The 19,296-nt window shown below is 50.2% G+C and overlaps 1 protein-coding gene across 2 annotated transcripts in view; it reads right to left on the bottom strand.

Annotated features, from left to right (window-relative positions):
• SMOC2 (SPARC related modular calcium binding 2) overlaps positions 1-19,296 on the bottom strand; it is a 163,372-nt gene that overhangs the window by 44,294 nt on the left and 99,782 nt on the right. For both annotated transcript variants that reach the window (XM_074333859.1, XM_074333858.1), the window contains exon 8: positions 1,276-1,462. In XM_074333859.1, coding sequence (XP_074189960.1) covers positions 1,276-1,462 — 187 coding nt within the window. The remainder of the gene's footprint in view (positions 1-1,275; positions 1,463-19,296) is intronic.

Below are 19,296 nucleotides of genomic sequence, written 5' to 3'. Positions count from 1 at the left end.
CTGATCACATCCTTTCAGAGCCAGTGTCAGGCTCTGGTTTTGACAGCTTAGGGGTTTTGCTTGGCCGGTGCTAAGAAAACGTCTGCCAGGGACACTCCCCCTTCTGGAGGGGCAGCTCAGGGACTCGCAGGGCTGTGGCTCAACGCCGCTGGGGAACCAAGGCCCCACTTAAATGAACAAGCCTGTCATTAATATGCAGAAACACTTTCCTGACTCTTCCCTTTACACCTGTGCACAGGAACCAGAAACAACCTCACACCAAAACCGTGAAAGGGGTCCCGTTCTCTTCCTGCCTGCACCACACGTGCGACTGTAACAGCCCCCACAGACGCTGAGCCCGTCCTGGGCCAACAGCCCCCTGTGCTGGCCACGTGGTGAGTGTAGACTGTGTGGCTGGGATGGGTGACGTGCTGGCCACCCAGGACCAGCTTTCCCACTGTCCTGCTCTTCCGGCTTCCAGGGCACACTGCCCGAGGACACTGGTTTTACTGAGAGCCAGACGAGGGCTGGGTGACTTTGTCCTGAGGAAACGTTTACGAGCCAGTCACTGTGCTTCAGCTCGTGGGTCTGCATTCCTGCGTTTCCTCCTCTTGAGGCGGAATAGTCACACGACCCCTTGGGGGAAATGACTTGGGACGGTTAGAATGCTCCTGGCTCGGCTCCAGAGGTGAAGCTGATGGATTAATTTGATAACATTGGAGAGATATTTTGATATATTTGTAAACTACTTTTGTACAAATCTGAAAAACCAGAGCTCAGGTCATCTAACCAAGAGAGCCAGTCACCTTCCCTCACGCTCCCACCGTTTCCACACCCACCAGCACGTGTGTCCCAGCCGCCGCTCTGCTGAGCCACACAGAACAGGAGGAGGCCTTTGGTATCCCAGACCCCGGACCACCTGCTGTCCTTGCCGTCAGCACATGCTCTTTTATAAGCGGTAATTTCAGGGTTTCCATGTGTTTATACCATAGAAATCCATCCGGGGCAGTCTGGCCCTGCTGCGGTGAAATGCTTGGCTCCCTCTCCCAACACCAGGGACAAAGGGACCTGCGGTTGACACTCAACACAGTGTAAGTGCCGGCATGGCCCGGACAGCCTGCCAAAGGCAAACACTGCCGGCACGTTTCTGGATGGTCTCCTCTCGTCTCTGACGGCCAGAACCACAGTTTCTGCAGGCACCCTGCACCAGGAAGTGGGGGCGCAGTGGAAACCAGGGGCCTCCGCCCTTCCTAGTTCCCGACCCCACACCTCGCAGCCCCCTGAGAATGACGTTACCTGGTGGACGTGCCAGGGATGGGGCGCCCGGTGTCCACCAGGACACACCAGCAGTAGCCCGTGGAGGGGTGGCACTGGACGGGCTTGTACAGGCCGCCGTGGGCACACTCGGGGATCACCACATTGTCATTCTTGGGCTGCCGGGCCTCCTCCAGGGCCGACTGCTGCTCCTGGTCACACGAGGACACTAGAGAGAGGAAGAGACAGGCGTGAACAGGCAGCCTGTGTCCAGTCAGTCACAGGGGAGGAAGGGGGTGGAAGACGGAGGCCATTTGTCAGCATTTTTCAAACATTTTTATTGCAGTTGGTACTGGACCAATAATCATTTTCTACTTCTTTCAATTTTGTCACTAACTTTATTTAAGATGACGCTGAACCACAGGGGACGACAATGCACTGCACCCACCCATTTTTGAGCTTATCAGTCTTAGGCAAACTGTGGCCACAGGGCTGTATGGTCTGTGGCAGGGACAACAGGTTGAAGTGCCACAGAACGACACAAGTGACCAAGCATCAGTCACTGACAATGACAATGACCAGCTGCTCTTCACTCTGTGCTGTGTGCTAGCTCTGCACAGTGTCCCCCATGCCCCAGTCAGGTTTTTAGGGCGTATTGTTTCTGTGTGTGTCCTGGAAGAACACAGAAGTGCATGTCACCTTGTACGTCCTCTGCCATGTTCCTACCCAGGATGCTCACACATTGACTTCCCTGCTGTGACCGCAGAGGCTGATCACAGCTCCTGACATGGATTAAATAAAAACGCTCAGGCTAAACCACAGTCTCTCCGGGACACATCGTGTGGGGTGATCTCAGAGCCCATCCCATGGGTCATTCAGTCCTCACAGGAGATGCTAAAATCATTTCCACGAGTGAGAGAGGAAGGAAGACATCAGCCCTGAGGGTCCAGCAGGCAATCCCCTTCCTATAGGGTGCGCAGGCTCCTGTGATGGAGACCGTGGACGTCCCGACTCTGCCTGCAGGGGACCACGCACTGGACCCACGTGTCCACTTGGACGCTCTCGCCCTGAGACCTGGAGGTTGAGGACACTGGAGTTCCATTCTTCCTGAGTCTCGGGGCTGCAGGAGCCCCCAGGGCCCTGGGAAGCAGCCATCTGAGCTTCCCTCTTCTGGGGGGGGGGCTCCATGGGTCTCCCACAAACTCCCTGCGGCTTTAGAATCAGATCTTTTTTATCTATAACTTGAGAACTTTAAATAACAAAGTTCTAACAGCAAAGCCGTCCAGCATTGGAATTGAGCGTGTGCTTCCATCAGCACAAACGCTCCACGGACCCCAGCACTCTGCAGGTACTGGATTAAGTCCTCTATAACGTCAGGCACCGTGCTAGGTGGCGGCGAGACAACTGTGGGGAGATTCCTACACACAGCTCACGTCTAACACACACACCCAACGGCCATGGCGTTTTAAGGCATCACCACTCCCTCGCGTTCAATTTCGTATTGACTGTTTCCTGTAAGTTGGGTGCTTTATAGTGTGCTCAGGATTTTGCTCAGCACTTGGGGAGATAATAAAGAAACCTACTCCTGTGTTGACGATTGTCTTAAAGAATGAGGCTTCCCTCCCGCTGTAACTTGGAAACTGGCGTGCAGTGCAAATGACAATGATCAGATTTCTCTCCGAGTTGCAGTAAGTCCCTTTGCCTCATGTTTAGAAAGCAGGGAAGATGTCTTGAGCTCCTGTTGTCAGCTCCTTAGAATCCCTCAGCGTCCTCAGTCCGGGAGAGGCTGGCTTGGGCCGAGACCAGGCCGCCAATGGGCCCCCCCGGGAAACACACCACTCGCTCTAATGCCGCCTTGGCTCCTGTTCAGAAATGTTATTAGTGAACAGGATTTATGGTGCTGTTATCTGGCACAAACACGTTTCCTGCATCGTCCAAGGACATGCTGTATCTATAGCAGTCGTTCCGGAAAACCCCTGAAACGTCCCTTTGGAGGACAGCATATCATATTTGAAGGCTCATCAGTAAAGTCGGCTTGACTGAGTCAACGACCTCCTAGAATTTGCTGAGAACGTTGCAAAATGGTGAAGGCGTTATGGCTGAGTCAGGAGAAACGCCGTGTTTGTCTGTGCAAACATCCTGACGGAGGAGCGTTGCTCACTTATGCAATTTAAGGTGGTAAGTCCACCCCACGTGGGCACTCAAGCGTGCTGGAGAAATGCAATATATTTTTCTTAGTAGGGGCTGTAATGCAGGAAGAAGGTCGTCTGTAGACAAACTAACGATGACCCCTGGGAACAGAGGCTGAGAGAAGCAGGATCAAACACTGGAAAAGTGCTCTCGCTCCTAAATCAGCTCAGCTCCCTGGGGAGCGACCGCCAGATCTGCACCAGGGCTCGCTCAGGCCACGTGACATGAGCAAAGCAAAGAAACCCCTTCAGCGTGGGTCTCTGGGGCACAGACGCCCCACACTCAATAAAGACATCAATCACACCTGCAAAAAGAGATGGATCGGGACAAAGCCACATAAACAAGTCACATTTCCCCACCATACCAGAAGCTTTCAATCACTGAGACACACAGGAACGTGACTTCAAAAAGAAATCCAAGGAGACAAGTCTCAAGGACGTATTAGAAAAATGTCAAGGAGACCTCATAACGCATCAGAAAAGGGGACAAGAAAAAGGGGGAATTTTCAGTGACTCTAAAAACGGAGACAACCAGAATGAGGGTGGTGGAAATAAGAAAGCGCAGAAGGAGAGACCGTTTAAAGGAATGTGTGACGCTCACATCATGCCCAGCTGAGGGCCAGATAGAAGCATGATATGCAAGTAGGAAAGTCTGGAACTGGCCGGAGCTGTCAGGATGGCAGAGGCGTCAAAACCGAACTTTTAAAATAGGTATATTATTCACAGTTAGGTTTGAGTCCATTCCAGAAGAACGGCCATGGGTATCTGTGCTCCTGCCACAGCTAACTGACCTACTGGCACTCTGAGCCCACAAGGAAACGTGCCCACTTGTCATATGATGCGTGCACTGTACTTTCTTCCACAGCTAACTCTACCTGTGTGCGTCTCGGGCCCCGTGAGCTTGTCTTGCTTACGGCTCAGGTACCCAGCCGCCACGGCTGCACTCCCCCGGTGAGCGGACTCCCGAGAAGTAGTAATCAGAGAATTTAGATGAAAACAAATGGCTGTCAGACATTTATGAATTTGAAGGGGGAAAAAACCTCTTAAATGATGAGCTCACTAAATGTAGGCTACTTGATCTGAGTCTGATGACATCTGAAGCAATAACAAATCACATCCATTCTACCAAAAAAAAAAAAAAAAGATCTTTAGATCTGGCCGTATTTCAAGAAGACACATGCTGAATATGTCATTTTTTCTGGCTAGCTCATGTCTTAATAGCCTCACATTAATATTTAGGGCTTTACTGTTCACTTTCCTACAGTGTACCTGTTGGAAGCGTCTCAGTGGACCCTGGGAAGCATTCTTATACAGCAGGATACTTGAAACCATTTATTTTTCCATCCCCATGGCCACCGCCATAGACAGAACGCTGACACCAGCAGCAAGTCTCGGGTTCCAGTCACTTGTGGATTCAGATTTTCTTGGTTCCACTCTCACTTATGTGCTCACCTTGAAAGGACTCCCTCCTGGCCCCCAATTCTCCACCACAGCTTCGCTTCTGTTCACGTTGCTGGGAGACCATCGTCTGCTGTCGGCTGGTTGCCTGGTTGGTTGTTGTTATTTGCTGAGGGACAACCTGGTCCTTGAGCCACATAACAATCCATTCTTGGAACATTTTGTTTTCCCAGACGTACCTCATTTTGAAAGAATGGCACAACATTGCTGTTCAGCTGTACCCAATACCTCCTGAGTTCTTCGGAAAGGACCGCAGGAACTGACAGCATCCATGCATCACCCCACTAGCTCCTGCCAGCAAACGTACCTCCACTCACTTCTAAGTTGTACTGATGGAGTCTGTTTCCTATTCACTCCCATCTTCTTATTTCTTTCTGTGTTGAGTCATCAAGCGGCATCAAACAAATGTAATGTTCAAAGTTACAGCATTTTTATTTAATCCTTTGGCAGTCCTTCCGAAAATATGGCGGCAGCACAGGGCGACGTGGACAAGATGACATGGGATGTGAAGGAACAGAGTGGAGGCCGAGTCGTCAGACCCAGCGCATGGCTCCAGGGAAGTCACGGAAATGGGGGCACTCACGCCAGACGGTGTCACACCCACCTAATGGCCTCAGGCGATGGTCAGGAGGGACAAACGGCATAACACACAAGTGTCCTTAAAAGGAAGGATAAAATGCCTGGCAAAACTGAGGCAACCGTTTAAAAGGCTAGAAATAATACTCAATGACCTTTTTAGGCATTGTAATAACATTATACTCTAAATGAAAATTCTTTCAGTTGCAGAAAAACTACCACTTTTCTGGCAAAGAAAATTTAAGTGTTCATTTTTATTAAGGTGAACTAGGTCATTAATCAAATGACAAAACTCTCAGAAAAGTGGAAACAGAAGATAACCTCTATCTTCCAAAGAGCATATTAAAAGAAAAACCTACAGCTAACATCATACTTAATGATAAAACAACGATGACTTTCACTCTAATATTAGAAGACGCTCACCAATTGTATTTATCTTTATACTGTGGGGCCTACACAATGCAAAAAAGTTTTAAAAAGCCTAAAAATTAGAAGGAAAACAATTCAAAATTGTCCTTGATCACACATGATAGGACTATGTATGTGAAAAAAATTCTAAAACATCTACAAAGAAAAAGCTGTTATAATTCATGAATGAATATAGCAAATTTTCAAGATATAAATATATAAAAATCACCTGTATTTCTATTTCTACAACAAAAATCAACTGAAAGATAATTTTTTAAAATCTCATTTGCAATAACATCAAAAACAGAGATAGAAATAAATTTATAAAAGTATATGTAAGACATTGAAAATTAAAAAGCATGGCAAAGAAAAATTAAATGAAACCATGAATAAAACAAAGGCAACCAACCAAATAGGAGAAGATATTTGCAAACAACACCTCCAATAAGGGGCTAATATCTAAAATACATAAATAATTCATACAACCCAACAACAAAAAAACAAATGATCTAATCAAAAAACGTGCATAGGACCTGAACACTTTTCCCAAGAAGACATACAAATGGCCAACAGATGTATGAGAAAATGCTCAACATCACTAATCATCAGAGGAATGCAAATAAAAACCACAATGAGATATCACCTCACCCCAGTCAGAATGGCTATCATCAACAAGACAAATAGTAACAAGTGTTGGAGAGGCTGTGGAGAAAAAGGAACCCTCATGCACTGTTGGTGGGAATGCAGACTGGTGCAGCCGTTATGGAAGGCAGTGTGGAGGCTCCTCAAAAAATTACGAACAGAATTACCATATGACCCAGCAATCCCTCTCCTGGGTATCTACCCAAAAATCTGAAAACATTTAGAGATAAAGACACGTGTGCTCCAATGTTCATCGCAGCTTTGTTTACGGTGGCCAAGACATGGAAACAAGCAAAATGTCCTTCGATAAATGAATGGATAAAGAAGTTGTGGTCTATATACACAATGGAATACTACTCTGCCATAAGAGAAGATGAAATATTGTCATTTGCAACAACCTGGATGGATCTTGAGATTATCATAAGTGAAATAAATCAGACAGAAAATGTCAAGAACCATATTATTTCACTCACATGTGGGATATAAAACAGAAAGCAACAAATGAACAAGACAAACAAACAAGCAAAAACTCATAGACACAGACAACAGTATAGTGGTTACCAGAGAGTAAGGGGGCTGGGGAGGAGACAGAAAAATGTAAAGGGGGTCAAATATATGGTGACAAAGGGGGACTAGGCTTTGGGTGGTGAGCACATCATGCAATACACAGATGATGGATTACAGAATTGTATACCTGAAACCTATATAATCTTATTCATCAATGGCATCCCGATAAATTTAAAAAAACAATTAAAACATTTTAAATAAAGAAATCTATGTAAATGGAGAGAGATAGGCACCATGTTAGTAGATTAGAAGATGCAGTAATATTTGATGCTAACTCTCCCCAAGTCTGTCAATGGATTCAACACAACATCCATCAAAATCTTAGGCTGTTCTTTTGTAGAAACTGACACTCTGCTTCTAGAATGTCCATGGAAATGCACTCTTCCAAAAGAGCAAAGTTGAGGAAGACCTGGAATGCTCGGCCCGAGGCTAGCATCACCTGACTTGAAAAGTTATTATACGGCTACTAATCCAGACAGTATGAGATTGGAGTGAGAACAGCTGAACAGATTAATCAGAAGAATAAAGAGTTCATAAACAGGCCTAAAAATCTATGTTCAATTGATAATTAACGAGGCACCAAAGCAACTCAGTAAGAGGGGCAAATCTTTTCAACAAATGATTCTAGAACAATGGGGTATTTATCTGAGAATAAAAAAATAAAGTCTAACATACTATGCACAAACATTTTTTTGAGATGGATTAGAGATCTAAACTGGAAAGCTGAAAATACAAAGCCTGTAAAGAAAATATGGGAAACTATCTTTGTGATGTGCGGTTAGACAAATGCTTTTAGGACAGCGCAGCAAACAGTAACCACAAAAAACTATTTGGTAAATTGGGCTCTATTAAAACTTAAAACTTATGCTCACCAAAGACACCATTAAGACAGTAAAAAAGGCAAGTGTCACACGGGGAGAAAATGTTCCTAATGCATGTACCTGACAAAGATTCAGGTTATATAAATAACCCTACAAATCAATAGAAAGGACAAATAATCCCATTTAAATTGGGCAAAGATTTGGACGGACTCTTCAAAATGAAAGATACATGACTGGACAAATGCTTGGCATTGTTATTCATCAGGAAAATACAAATGAAAACCACAAGATGCCACTGTGTGCCTGCTAGAGTGACACAGATCAAACACCACCAAGGACGAATGCTGGCAAGGTTATGGTACACACAGCTGGGGTCCTCACGCATCGATCACACGAAGGTGAGATGATAAGGCCACCTGGGAAGTCGACTCTTAGGTATTCATCCAAGAGTACGTAAAACAGAGGTCCCCGAAATGACCAGTTCAGTGGGTACAAGGCAGCTTTATTTATAATAGCCCTGGGAACAACTCACACATCCATTAACTCGAAAATGCACAGATCATGGTCAATGCATACGACATACAATTACACACACACCTTACAGAAAATAAGTGGGCAATGCGTGCAACCACCAAGGATGGATCTCAAAACCACCATAATAAGCCAAGAAGGCTTATTCCACTTACAGGAAACTCCAGCCCAAGTGAAAGTGAGACTGATGGAAACAGAAGAGGCAGCTGCCTCTGAGAAGGTGTCGCTTGGGAAGCACGTGGGAAGCGTGTGAGGGCGCTGCCACGCATGTGGGCACGTGCTCTGTGTTAGGGTGGAGCCATGTGGGCACACCCTCTTACCAGAGCACGTCTCACGACATGTAAGTAGTCCCAAGAAGCAAATCTCTATCCAAATGCATCCGCAAAAGCTTTTCTTTAGTGAGAATAAAATGGGAATTCTAAGAGAAGAGAAAATATTGGGCACATCTGAACTGGCCACGTTTCCTCTCTTCTCTGGTCTGTCTTCCAATGGACAGTGTCTCAGACTCAGCACTACGTGAAAGTCCACAGTCAGGTCCCAGGAAAGCGTGCATGTTCAGTGCTTAGTCCAGGCTCGTTTTTCCCAGCAGGACTTGGGGACCCATTACTGACACGCTCTACTGAACAGCAAGCTCTCACCGGTAAGTGGTGTAAAGCGTGGGGCGGGAGCCCCACATGCCACGTCTGACTGTGCACCTGTAAGGTCAGCTGTGCTTAGAGTGACGTCCTCGAGTGATGACTGAATTGGCTGATGATGGTTTCATTAGGAGGTGTGACTAAGACAACCACAGCCGGTCCAAAGTGTTCATGCCCCACGTCCAGAGGACTCCGACGAATACCGGGGTCAGCCGGCCTCCCATGACACCTAACATAGACACATCTCCACGTACAGTCCAATGTGTTACAGAAAAGTCCCAGGAGTCTGCCCGTCCCCTTGTGTCCCCTCAGCATCCCTGGAGGGATCTCAGTGTTCTACTTACATTTTCTCTGCTGCCCCCGGCTGGCCTGACCCCTCATTTCTGTAAGCACCATCGTGACACGCAGGGACTGAATGTGTTTACCTCTGATGGCCTCTGCCAAGTCCCATCACTGCTGCAAGCACAGCCTGCGAGGCTCGGAAACACGTGCTTCACCGACACTCACGTCCCTGAACATGTCCCCGTGGGCCCTTCCCCACTTTCTCCGACTCGGGATAACCACACGCTCCCCTCCAGGAATGAACAGATGACATTGTTGGCCCCACCCTCCCTCACCCGGTCACCAGGGTGTCTGCGGCTCTCCCACACTGGCAGGGTGTCTTCCTGGTTCTGCGACTCTGGGCTCACACCTGACGTACATGGCTCCCGGAAGGACCGCAGGCAGCCGGCAAGGTGGGGCTGCTCTCCTGAGCCTCTGCTGTCACCATGAGACAGTCCTGTCCTGTCTCTCACAAGGACAACGAGACATACAGAGCAGACCCAGACCCCCACGCAGCTCAGAGGCCCCAGCAAAGCCCAGCCAGATCGGCGGATGAGGCCAAAGGAACACTTTTTCTTGACTACGGCTGACAGTCTGGGGTCAACTGCTATGACAGCGGCTGTGCGATGCACTTGTCACCCCGGTGTGAGCTGCAGAGGCAAACTGACATCCATTTCAGTGCATCTCCTCATGTTTCCAGAACTCTCTCTGAAAGCACTCTCTCAAACCACCGAACATCGTGCTTCCCAAGGCACGTTGTAACAGCCCGCTACTGTGAGTGGCCCCTGCCTTCTGTGTGCACACGATCTGTCACCTGCTCCCTGAACAGACAGACTGTGCTCATCAGACACCGTGAGCACAGCAGAGGGCTTGTCAGGAAGCTGCACAGGGACGTCCCTGCAGGACGTGGGGCAGGCGGCGGGCCCGATGGGCTCTGAAGCTTGGGGGCGGGGGGCGGCCCACGGGTGTGGAAGCCACAGAGGACTTCAGAGCACGGTGATCACATCTGCACTTTCAGCTCAAGGTCAAGGCCCCGGTGAGGACCATGTGTCCAGTCCCTTCAAGGGACGATAAGGTCTGAATGACCTCAGACCACAAGACATGTGTAATGTAAGGTGAGAGCCCTGCAAACACCTGCAAACCCAGAAAAACGGCAGAGGTGCTTGAGCATGAGCGAACGGCTGAGTATCACAGCGCAGCGGCAACGCTCTCCTCCAGGGCGCCCCATCCTGTGACCTGCTGAGGCGCCAGCTGAGGGCGCACAGGTCAGCCTGCTCGGACCCTGAAGCGTGGATGAGCCTCACACCTCCGCTCTGAAAGTGACAGCTGCCCGGGCGTGTGGAGGGCGCACGCCCCCGCTGGTGTGGGGCACACACTGAGGATGCCGGCTGCCTCGCTGAGGGCGCTAAGAGGCACCACCACGTGTGGGGCAGGGAGGACCGTGCAGTGTTCTCAGGTTTAGCCAGGGCTTCACATACGAGAGAGGCTTCAGGAACAACAGTTCGTTCAGTAGGATCCACACTACAAAGCACACGTGCCTTGTACACACACAGAGATTCGAGATCAATGATCGATAGCACTTAGTGGGTATTATAACTACGTGCTTTTCACACACTAGCGTACGTGCCAAGAATTCTGTGTGGTTGGGCCCTGGTCCTCATTCTACACACTCGGTGACCGGATCAGAGAAGGTCAGTGGGTCCCCCAGTCTAGGCCGGGCTGAGGAGGCCAGACACAGGGTCTGAGTGGGGCCATCAGGCCCCCAACGCCTGGTCTGCGTGTGGCCCAGAAATGTGCGCTTCTAACAATGGCAAAGCCAAACCGTACTGTCACAGGTCTCAACATATGGGCTTTCATCTGTTCCTTAGACCTGATGACTTAATTCTTACACATGTTTTCTTCATCAGTCATGGAATTTTCTGTGGTTTTCTTTTTAATTACACAACTTAGATGATCAAAGACAAAACGTGAAATAAAAAGAAGTGTCCCCTTAGAATCCAATTTTCTGGAAATGGTAGGTTGGGAGGAGGAGACCCTGAAATGTGTAGTTTGAATGGAGTGTAATTACCTGTGCGTCCCCTTCAGTAAAAGAGCAAAGCAGGACCCCTGGGGCGAAGGCCCCCCTCACAGGCAGCACGTACTCCTGAGGGGCCCCTCGTCCAAGTGCAGGGGAGGCTCCCTAGGCTGAGGGCTCACCCGGGATTCCTGCCACATTTGCAGGCACTGTGGGCACCACATGAAGCCTCCTGCACACGTCAATCCTGGTAGAAAAGCCTGTGGCGTGTACAGCACCAGCGAGGAAACAGAGGCTGTAGAGCTTCGTGTCTTCCTCAAGGTCACAGAGCCAGGAAAACTGAGTGAGAACCCAACCCGCGTGAGGGACTCATGGCCGCGATCGACCCACCGTGCCTCCGCCTCTCAGGGCCGTGGGCCACTGAGCACCAGACCCGCTAAGAACACTCGCAAAATGGTGGACAGATAACATGGGACTCTCACTGTCAAACTCATATTTCAAAATAATAATAATTGTAATAAAGATTTGGATGTAACTCACAGACCTGGCTCGTTCGGAAAGAAAGGAGTGACCATGGGGGTCTGTTCACATCTATTGCTTCCTGTGTGGGTTTCCTGTGACCCAGAGTTAGAGAAACTGTGGTTGATTCTAATCTGAAACCTGAGTCATGCACCCCAACAGAGGAGGGAAGTGGGGTACCACCAGCCACGACACACACGAACCACCCTGGGAGGGTCCCGGAGCCCCTGACGGTGAGTGGTCCCAAATCACATCCTCTCCCACCCTGACCTCTTTGTATCATCCCTGTGTCCCCAACAACTACTCAGGGACCATCCGTGTTGAAAGTCAACTCTCCAAATTTTTTGTGTCAATGACAATTGCACCAACCTCACTCTTGAAAACCCCAAACCGATTCTTCCTTTATTCGATTCTTCCCTTCACCTCACATTGAGCCTCATGCTCCACAGGGCTTCCGAGATGCCCGCTCCTCATTCCACAGTCTGCCCCCCGCCCAGGGCCTCGAGCGTCAGGAGCCCCACATGGGGCTGCCCCTGCCCCCCCATCATCAATGCATGGGACCAGCAGGGCTCACCAAGCAACACCCCCCGCCCCGCAGACACTCCTGGCTGCTGCTCATGAGACCTCCAGGAACCCTCCTCAACGGTGACCCCCACACCCCCACCTGCTCTCTGAGTACCTGGCTGTGCCCAGTGTTTGCTTTGTGTGCGGAAGCTTTAGTGGGTATTGACACATACAGGCCCTACCATGCTGCGAAGATGCTAGAGAAATGTTTCCCCATTAGTCCGCAGAATTAGGGGACCAATTCTATTAAAAGGAAGTGAGAAAAGTTTCCGAGTTTTTATTGGACACCTTACAAAGAGAATCAGAATATTTCCCATTTTCCAGAAAAGCCCCACCTTAAGAGCAGTGATTTCATCTAATACAGTTGATCACAAATAACAGTGACACCAGCATCTTATTTTAAACGTACTGGGTCTACTCCAGCCAAGAGCCAGAAGTAGCCAAATGTCCCCAAAACAATTTTCCTTACATGTGGATAAAGCAAAGAATAGTGTTTTGTTTTTAAATGGACTGCTGTCTGTCACCAGGTACCAAAGTTAATTCGAAATGGATCAAAGACCTAAGCATAAGACCTGACACAATAAACTGCATAGAGGAAAACATAGGTACTAAACTTATGGACCTTGGGTTCAAAGAGGAATTTATGAATTTGACTCCAAAGGCAATGGAAGAAAAAGCTAAAATAAATGAATGGGACTGTATGAAACGTAAAAGCTTCTGCACAGCAAAAGAAACCATTGACAAAATAAAGAGGCCACCAACTAAACGGGAAAATATTTTTGTAACTAGCACCTCCGATTAGGGGCTAATATCCAAATATAAAAGAAACCCATATAAGTCAACACCAAAAATCAAACAAGCCAATTGAAAAATGGGCAGAGGACCTGAAGAGACATTTCTCCAAAGAGGACATACAAATGGCAAATAGACATATGAAAAAATGCTCAACATCATTAATCATCAGAGAAATGCAAATAAAAAACATGATGAGCTATCACCTCACCCCAGTCAGAATGGCTATCATCAACAAGACAAATAGTAACAAGTGTTGGAGAGGCTGTGGAGAAAAAGGAACCCTCGTACACTGTTGGTGGGAATGCAGACTGGTGCAGCCATTATGGAAGGCAGTGTGGAGGTTCCTCAAAGAATTACGAATAGAATTGCCGTATGACCCAGCAATCCCTCTCCTGGGTATCTACCCAAAAAATCTGAAAACATTTATACATAAAGACACGTGTCTCCAGTGTTCACTGCAGCTTTGTTTACGGTGGCCAAGACATGGAAACAACCAAAATGTCCTTCGATAGATGAATGGATGAAGAAGTTGTGGTATAGATACACAATGGAATACTATTCGGCAGTAAGAAAAGATGATATAGGACCATTTGTGACAACATGGATGGATCTTGAGAGTGTAATGCTGAGCGAAATAAGTCAGACAGAAAAAGCAGAGAACCATGTGATTTCACTGACATGTGGTATATAAACCAAAAGCAACAAAAGAACAAGACAAACAAATGAGAAACAGAAACTCATAGACCCAGACAATAGTTTAGTGGTTACCAGAGGGTAAGGGGGGTGGGAGATGAGGGTAAAGGGGATCAAATATATGGTGATGGAAGGAAAACTGACTCTGGGTGGTGAGCACACAATGTGAGATATAGATGATGTAATACAGAATTGTACACCTGAAATCTATGTAACTTTACTAACCAATGTCACCCCAATAAACTTTAATTAAAAACAAAAAAAAAAGAGAGAGAGGAAAGAAAGAAAAAGAAAAAGCAGCACTTTGACCCAAATGGCAGATGTTTGGGAACCGTTCTGCCACACTGGCCGGTGCACTGGACACGTCATAGCCCAGAAACCGTGCACACCCAGGCTGAATGCTCGTTGAGCCCACATTCTGGAGCTGACCCTTCCGAGTTTGTCTCTGAATCTCCAAGGTGAGAACAGCCCGCTCACATCACCACTGTGAGTGTCAGAAGACACAGGACCCCATCCTGTCACACGCTGGATGACATGCTCACCCTCCTTCTCCAGGGTGCAGGCCCCGCGAGGTGAGGACCCGACAGCCGTCAGGAGAGGACGCCCGCCCCAGAGACGGCCATCTGCAGGACGCGTCATTTCAGGATGAGACCCTCAGCCCGCTCCGCCAGGAGGAATGATGCCACAGGCAGTGACGTCACGCCCTCAACCACCGGCTGTGGCGCTGGTGCTGTGGCCGAGACAACGGCAGGCATGACGGTGGGCAGCCGGTGGCTGCGGCTGTTACAAGACGCCACTCCATGCACAAGCCCCCCTGGGGAGAACACCTCCATGGGCCCTCTGTGCCTGGAGAAGGGCTTCTGGAGGCAGCACTGACAGTCTCCCCAAGCCTGCTGGTCGCTTCTGTCAGAGGAGAAGGGAGGAGGGCGTGTGCTGGACCTGCCTGGAAATCCCCAGAGGACAGGCTGTGTCCGACCGTAGCAGGAAGGACCTGAGACACCTCGCTGGTCTCACGAGTATACAGAACTGGGAGAAAACCAACGCACGTTTCTGCAGCCCTTTTCAGCATCGTCACTCCCAGTCGTGTGCTCCCCCGTCACACTGCCAAAAACTCTGAGCTCGGTATGGGGGGCATTGCCCCAGCCTCTGACCGTGGACTCGGCCCTCAGCTCAGAAGTGCCCACTCCCGTCTGGCAGGTGTGGACACGAGGCACGGGGCCCACACCCCACACACGCCCTCAGCTGCAGGCTGCGGGGCGGGCATCCCCCCCCCATGACACTGTGACCACAACTCGCTCCTAGGGACCTGTGTGGGGATATTATCACTGCACATACATTACTGCTCTGGATGCCAGTGTGGACAGTCCAGCGACTTTCCCACGATCAGGACACAAGCCACGTTTTCCAACCTGTGGGCTGATGCTACATCCATTCTCTCAGGAGGCCAGAGTCCGGCGGTCAGCTGTGGCCTGGGCTGGCCCTGCAGAAGCCCAGCTCCCAGGCCCGGGCTCAGCTCACAGCACAAGTAGGGAGCAGGCTGTGCCAGGCCCGTCCACACGCCTGTGAGTTTGGACCCCGCTGCCTGCTGCTCAGCCGAGGAAACAAATGCCAGAGCTCCCAGCCTGACCTGGACACAGGACACAGCTGTGTGGCCAGTTGGTGACTAACTACCCTTGGTCCATGTGTCACTAGCAAATGGAGATGCACTGGCTTTGCACTGGACTGTGTGACAGCATGAAAAGGGGACACAAAAATGCTCCGTGTGATCCCGAGACGAGGGCCCTGACCCTGCAAATGGCGTAATCAAAGGGCAGTGGCGTCCTAATTACAGAGGCGGGTGGGTGAAGCTCCAGATTACAGAGGAGCCGCAGCCCTGGCTGAGCTGTGTCCCCGACCCAGCCCAGGGCCGGTCCTCGTGACCTGGATGGCCTGGCACTGCAGCCAGGCTGCCCAGCAGAGGTCACTTCTCGCATGTTTTGCTTTCCCCAGTCAAACCAGACTCTTGGCTTGGCTCTGCCTTCCTTTGTGAAGACACCCCAACCCCGGAAGGCGTTCTTGTCCCCTCCTCAGGGAAACAAAGGGACTTGTCCTGCGTCCTTCCGCACCTCAGCGGCTGTTGGCACAACCCCGCCTGGCTTGTTCCAAGGATGCCCTGGGACCCCTGACACTGCCGTGAAGTGAGGCACAGGAAGGCAGGGCCCGCAGGATGTTAATGGCCGTGCTGGGTGAGACTTAGAAGCAGCAAGGAGAAAAACGGAGGAAAGGACTATTAAGGACGCATGGAATGCGCATGTCTAATACCCATTTTATAACCCAATATCTACTGTAATCTGCAATCCACAGAATAACTGCTTTTAAAACTGTAGCTGCAAAAATAAGCAGCTCGGCGGGAGCCCCACCCTGTGCCATCAGCCTTGCGGTGGCTGGCGGGGCCTCCGAGGTCAGCCGGCCGCACCCTGCGCCTGGCTGAGCGCACTTCCCACGGCCCCACCACCCTCCCGCCAGACCTGAGCTTCTTAAGTTTCTTCAAAGCCCCTCCTCCTGACGAGGGGAGAAAACTACAGACACATTTTGGCAGAAGTATTCAAACAGAACAGATTCTAAATATTTAACTCTGCAGATATCCAGAGCCCACGACACAGCAAGTCTGGCCCCAAGACACCTAATAAGGCAACGTCTTGTCCTCGTTTATGCAAAGGGCAGCCTGGTCCTGCTCGCACCGCACACGCACAGACACTCAGGGCGCTGCAGGGACGTGCAAGCAGGAACCCTCCTGCTGCCTGGGGCAAGAGGCCGGGGCTGTGCGACCTGCCCAGGTCGGTCGGGGCTGCGACCCCGGGCTCAGCAGAGACCCCGCCTCCTGCTGTCACGCAGCAGTGCGACATGTGGATGCCAACACCACGCACACCACTGCCCCAGCACGACGGGGAGGCTCAGGAGCGAGCTGCACGCCACACGCCACGCGCCACACGCCACACTCCACCCGAACGTCCCAGGAGAGCAGCTCTGCGTACCTTCCCCCTCTGTGACGTCACTGCTCCCTCTCCGTGGGTTCCCACCATTTAGGGTCGTCTGTCACCCCTGACACAGGACCTGGGCTGCACATGTGTCGTCTTCACACTGCAGGGTCCTGCTGTTCGCATCTAATCTCCCCACCCCTGCTGCTCCACCTGGGCTCTACTGGGTCCCCAAACCGTCCCCACACCAGCCCCACCATGACCATGCCCAGGGCTGGGCCGTCATCCAGCAGGCTTCACCTGCTCTTCCCCCTCCTTCACCTGCGCTGGGGTGCCAGGCACACTGGTCACCCCCGAACCAGGGTTTGTAGCTACAGAGGCCATGCATCCACGGAGAAGTGGCTGCAGGGACATCGGTTATGGGTTGTGTCTTCGCAGCATTCCTTCTTTCTTTGTCTTCGGGGTGGGGGAGCCAGTCTTCCAACAGCCTGTGCTGAGCGTGAGGTCTCGGGCTCCTGGGAGGGACCCTGGCATGGCAGTCAGAGTGTCCCCTTCTCTGACCCAGGACAGTCTGCTGAAGATAACTTCTGGGATTTTCATTTAAAAAGTTAGTAATAATCCACCAGATTGCTAGTGGCAGGGAGAAAAAAGCCTGGAGCTCCAGGGCTCCACATGGCCCCAGGATAAGCCGATGCAGAGAGGGCTGGGCCAGGGTCCTGATGACCTGGTGTGGACCCTGGGGCCCCTGGGCTGGGAGGCAGGACATGACGCTGATGTCACAGACTTTCTTCTTTCTGTCAGTTATTTTTCTGTGGTGTCACAGGCGCTCGCCGCTGACACAGTTGAGACCAATGCTTCTCACACGTCCCCGGCATGGCCATGTACCCTGTCCCAGGACGCAGGTGCTCCTTCCCCAATGTGTCAGAAACTGTATGGTAACCAGGCCCAGGGGCTCGTGCACCCACGTATATAAGCAGCCCCATGAGGCACTGAGGGGTGACAGGGACATGTGATGCTTAATGAGTGAACAGACGGCTCCCAGACATGCGAACGGGCACCTGCCAATGCGTCCCCCAGCCCAGCAATTCTGGCAGTCCTCAGGAAACGCACACCAGGACATGAGTATAAAGTGTAGAAAATTATATCAGCACATTATCCCTTCAAGAATTGTAAATAATACCAAAATATTGAAATCACTAGAAAAATCTAGGCTTTTTAAGCAATCGATTCAGTGAAGTACATCACGTCATACAATGGTGTGAAATGCAGCCATAAAAACAACACTGTGAAAGTGTCCTAAAGAGGCGGTCCGTGCATATGGTGGAATACTGCTCGGCCGTAAGAAAAGATGAAACTGCCATTTGTGACAGCGAGGATGGATCTGGAGAGTATTATGCTAAGAGAAATAAGTCAGACAGAAAAAGTCGAGAACCACATGACTTCACTCATATGTGGGACATAAAACTGAAGGCAACAAAGGAACAAACAAACAAAAGAAACTGATAGACACGGATGAAAGATGGTGGTCGCCAGAGGGGGAGGCGGTGGGGGAGGACAAAGAGGGTGAAGGGGGTCAGACACACTGTGACAGGGAGACCTGACTCTGGGTGGTGAGCACACACACAGTAAACAGATGATAGATTATAGAACCGTACACACAAAACTTATAGAGCCTTATTAACCACTGTCGCCCCAATAAACTTAATAAAGAAGAGTGCCTCACAAATGTTGCTCTGCAGAAGAATCATTCTGAGAAGTCATTAAAATCTACACTCCTGGACCCCACCTGCCAGGTGCAGTCAACAGGCGGTGCCTGGAGGGGGCCTGCACCCCCTCCCAACCTGAGACAGTCTGTGGACCAGGCTTTAGGAGCACCCTGTGCGGACGTGCTCGGTGATGTGGGCAGGCTGCGATGTGCAAAGGGACAGGACACGTCTGGGGCACATGCCGACCGGGGTGTGTTACACTTGCAGCGGGGCCACCACAGTTACCTCTGGCCTGTGAATTTACCAACGTACTTTATTTATGTTCCTTGTTTGCTAATATTTCCTACAATAAGCATTTGTAAATCTGTATTAAGGAAAAACTGTCTTCACCTGCTCGTCTAAACACAGGTGCATTTGATGCCAGTCAGCCGCTTCACAGGTGACAGAAAGGGCAGCCGATCGGGATGACAATAAAAATGAGCTGCTGGAGCACGTGCTTGGTGCTACCGCCTCTGCCAAGGAACTGTGAACCCCAAGCTTCCCACCCTCGTTCAGAGGCGGACCTGGGTCCCTTGTCCCTCAGCGCCCGTGAGCTTCACGGCACCTGACATGCTCTTGGAAAAGATGAAGGAATGAAGAGGGAAAAGAAGAGACTTTCATAAAAAAA

The sequence above is a fragment of the Rhinolophus sinicus genome, linkage group LG05 (genome assembly GCF_036562045.2).
Source record: "Rhinolophus sinicus isolate RSC01 linkage group LG05, ASM3656204v1, whole genome shotgun sequence".
Classification (NCBI taxonomy): domain Eukaryota; kingdom Metazoa; phylum Chordata; class Mammalia; order Chiroptera; family Rhinolophidae; genus Rhinolophus; species Rhinolophus sinicus.
This window is presented reverse-complemented; position numbering and strand designations above follow the sequence as displayed.